The 2,823-nt window shown below is 37.3% G+C and overlaps 1 protein-coding gene across 1 annotated transcript in view; it reads right to left on the bottom strand.

Moving 5' to 3' along the window:
• Positions 1 to 2,601, bottom strand: part of LOC107301386 (LEM domain-containing protein 2-like) — a gene marked incomplete at both ends in the record, with an annotated part of 6,487 nt that extends 3,886 nt beyond the window's left edge. Inside the window, 3 exons of the mRNA XM_015830619.2 lie at positions 74 to 149; positions 770 to 810; positions 2,076 to 2,601. Of these exons, the coding sequence (XP_015686105.2) occupies positions 74 to 149; positions 770 to 810; positions 2,076 to 2,601 (643 nt within the window). The remainder of the gene's footprint in view (positions 1 to 73; positions 150 to 769; positions 811 to 2,075) is intronic.
• Between the last annotated feature and the right edge of the window lie 222 nt (positions 2,602 to 2,823).

Genomic DNA, 2,823 nt, shown 5'->3' with positions numbered 1-2,823 from the left:
ATTTATATTTAATCTGAAAATATCCCAGTTGATAGAAATAATCATTTTCATACTCTGACTGATCAGAACTTACCAGCTTGAATTGCAAGATAGTCGTACAACTCATACAATATGGTTGTTGTAATTTCTTCTTGTTTTTCCTGACAGTACTGAAAAAGGAGGAGGAGGAGGAGGAGGAGGAGGAGGAGGAGGAGGAGGAGGAAAAGAACAGTAAATAGCTCTTTTAAATTATTGAATCATTTTGCATGGTAACAGGAAATACTTTTAGTATTTATTGGTCCCCTTCATAATATCCAAAGTGCAAATACTGTACAAGATTGAACTTAAAAAAGTATAGTTTAGGCATATTACAAAACTACAGAATTAGCAATTTAAATATAATTCTACATTGGGATTTGTCTTTTTCAGCTACTGTATGTACTGTGGACTAACTTGGAACTACAGCCACAAACAACAGATATTAAGACTGCCAACTCTATTTTAGCTTGCTTTGAAAAGAAATTGATAAAATCCTTGACAAAATTCTTAGTTTTTATAAATTATTAAAGCATATTTATATAAAAACAAGGATTTAACTCTGCAGAATTACAGATTTATAGCATTTGAATGCTTCTTTATATTAACCTGACAAAAATCATTTAATTCCCATATCAATGAATTATTAAATTATATGTGGAAAATGGAACAGGCTTATTTATACTTTCATCCCTAATATTAAAGGACTAACACACCATGGTTAAGAATTAAATTTCAATGACTCTTAACTTACAACATCTGTGCTTTTTTCACAATCCACGGTCAACAGCTTTACTGTGAATGAAAATAATTAAGTTACTTGCCAAAGCATATACAAAATAGATATTATTCCTATTTTTTAACAGTATGTGTGAATTTGACATGTTTCTTGAAAATGGCCATTCTACTGAATAGGCCTTGTGGAATGTGTAGAAACTAAATCTTAAACTGCAGCTAATTCCACTAATTTAAAGGAAACTATTCACATACCAATGATACTAAGCAAGCAAATAAGTCATATTCTGTATTCATGTCAAAATAAGGACAGTCACTTACTTAGGTTATCTGGGACCATATTAAAAATGCAATTTCAATTCTTGAATTTTTATGTCTTAAAACATATTTTTTGACAGAAACTTATGCTACTGTACTGTAAAAAATATGCATATTGTATTAACAAAAGCTTACAGCTTGTCTAGTCAAAAATGTACTAATACCCACATTAGTTGATTACTGAGACAGTGTCAGCTGTGAACAGCCAAGCCCACACATAAAGTTCAAGCTGTTTTATTATATTCTGCTTATAATACAGGGATCTTCCCAATTTGGCAGGTGTCCCTTGGGAAAAAATGAAATAAAATTCCAAGGAATTCAGGGATGACCAGTTCTGCTCCTTTTTAAGATTGCACAATGACTCTAGACTAGCTTTGTGCTTGATTCCTCCTCCCTGCTGGGAGGGTGCCTCCCCACAGATAGATTCTTTATTGACATCAGGGCCCAATCTTGCATTCTTTGCAAAATGGAAATGAATGCTACTTTTTTTTTCTTTAAACAGGGGCACTGTTTAAAACTATTTGTACTCAGCAGGTACACTTTTTCCTAAAAACTTTTGCAAAAACAAAGTGTTCTTACTGTATGCTCAATAATCATGGACTCTCCTTGTTGAAGTAATTATTAGATTTCTGTAGTAGTGGTTTGATATCCTGAAACAAATATTCAATAAGAGCTACTTAAAACTCTGCTTTCCTATGCAGTCCACTTGAAGTAATATGGGTAAGCACGCATATTAAGCTCTCAAAACGATAACATAAAGTCTCTAAAATAATTGGTATAATAAATAGGAAGGTTATTCTAAGCTAATGTTCTGCGAAAAAAAAGCCTAACATCAAAGCTCATATTCATTATTAGCCTTGAAAGGTCTGAAGCCAATTTTACTTGTAAATGCAATATATCCATAAATGGAATAACGAAACTATGATGCAAGGAGGAGGATAGAATTGAGACTTGAAAAAGAAAATGAGACAAAGTATCTTTACAAGAGGGTTAAATACTACACGTACAATTCTCCATGGACTCTTCCAGAAGAGCAGGTCCCATCATCTTGACCCAAAGGATGCCCAAGAAAATTACCAGTAGCACTAAAGTTGCCACCCACAAGAACCAGGACAAATAAAATTCTAGACTTTTGCCCTTTTTTCCAGGACTCCGGCCTTGATATTTCTGACCTACATATTGCTGAGTCCCGTCCCAACGGGTGCCGAAACTTAAATCTCTTTCTGCTCTTGTCCCCAAGACCGTTTTGGTACTTCTGGAAGCTCCTTCTTTCTCTCCTCCTCTTGGCAGCCTATAGGTTAATTCTTCTCTGCTTCTCTCTGTTACTGAGGGGCTGGGAGCTGTCCATCTCTGGCTTGTGTAACAGCCCCAATTACTCAACCCTCCAGTGCTTTCTCCTGTCCTTGATTTCCAAGAAGGGCTGGGGTTCAGGCTCTGCTCCTTTTCCCACCACTTGCCAGAGCTTAAACCTTCGCTGGAGGGAGCTGGTCTCCATGGGGCACTAGAAGTTAATCTACCTGCCACTGCCCCCCTCTGATAGGGGGATGTAAAGCCCGCATCAGCCTCTAACTGGGTTCTTTTTAAAGCGAATCCAGTACTTGGCCTCCAGGGGCTGCTAGGTGAATCCACCTCTCTAGCCGGCAAGTGGATCCTCTCCGGAGTTAAAGTAGTCTCTGTCGGCCAGTGGTTCCTCTCAGCAAGCCTTCTACTCCCTGTCGCTCCCTCCCTGCGCGACGACTCGTAGTCGTTCGTCTC

This window comes from Protobothrops mucrosquamatus, unplaced genomic scaffold, assembly GCF_001527695.2.
Source record: "Protobothrops mucrosquamatus isolate PMUCROS unplaced genomic scaffold, P.Mucros_1.0 scaffold12133, whole genome shotgun sequence".
In the NCBI taxonomy this organism is placed as follows: domain Eukaryota; kingdom Metazoa; phylum Chordata; class Lepidosauria; order Squamata; family Viperidae; genus Protobothrops; species Protobothrops mucrosquamatus.
The sequence above is the reverse complement of the archived record's forward strand: the minus strand, read 5'-3'. Positions and strand labels throughout refer to the sequence as shown.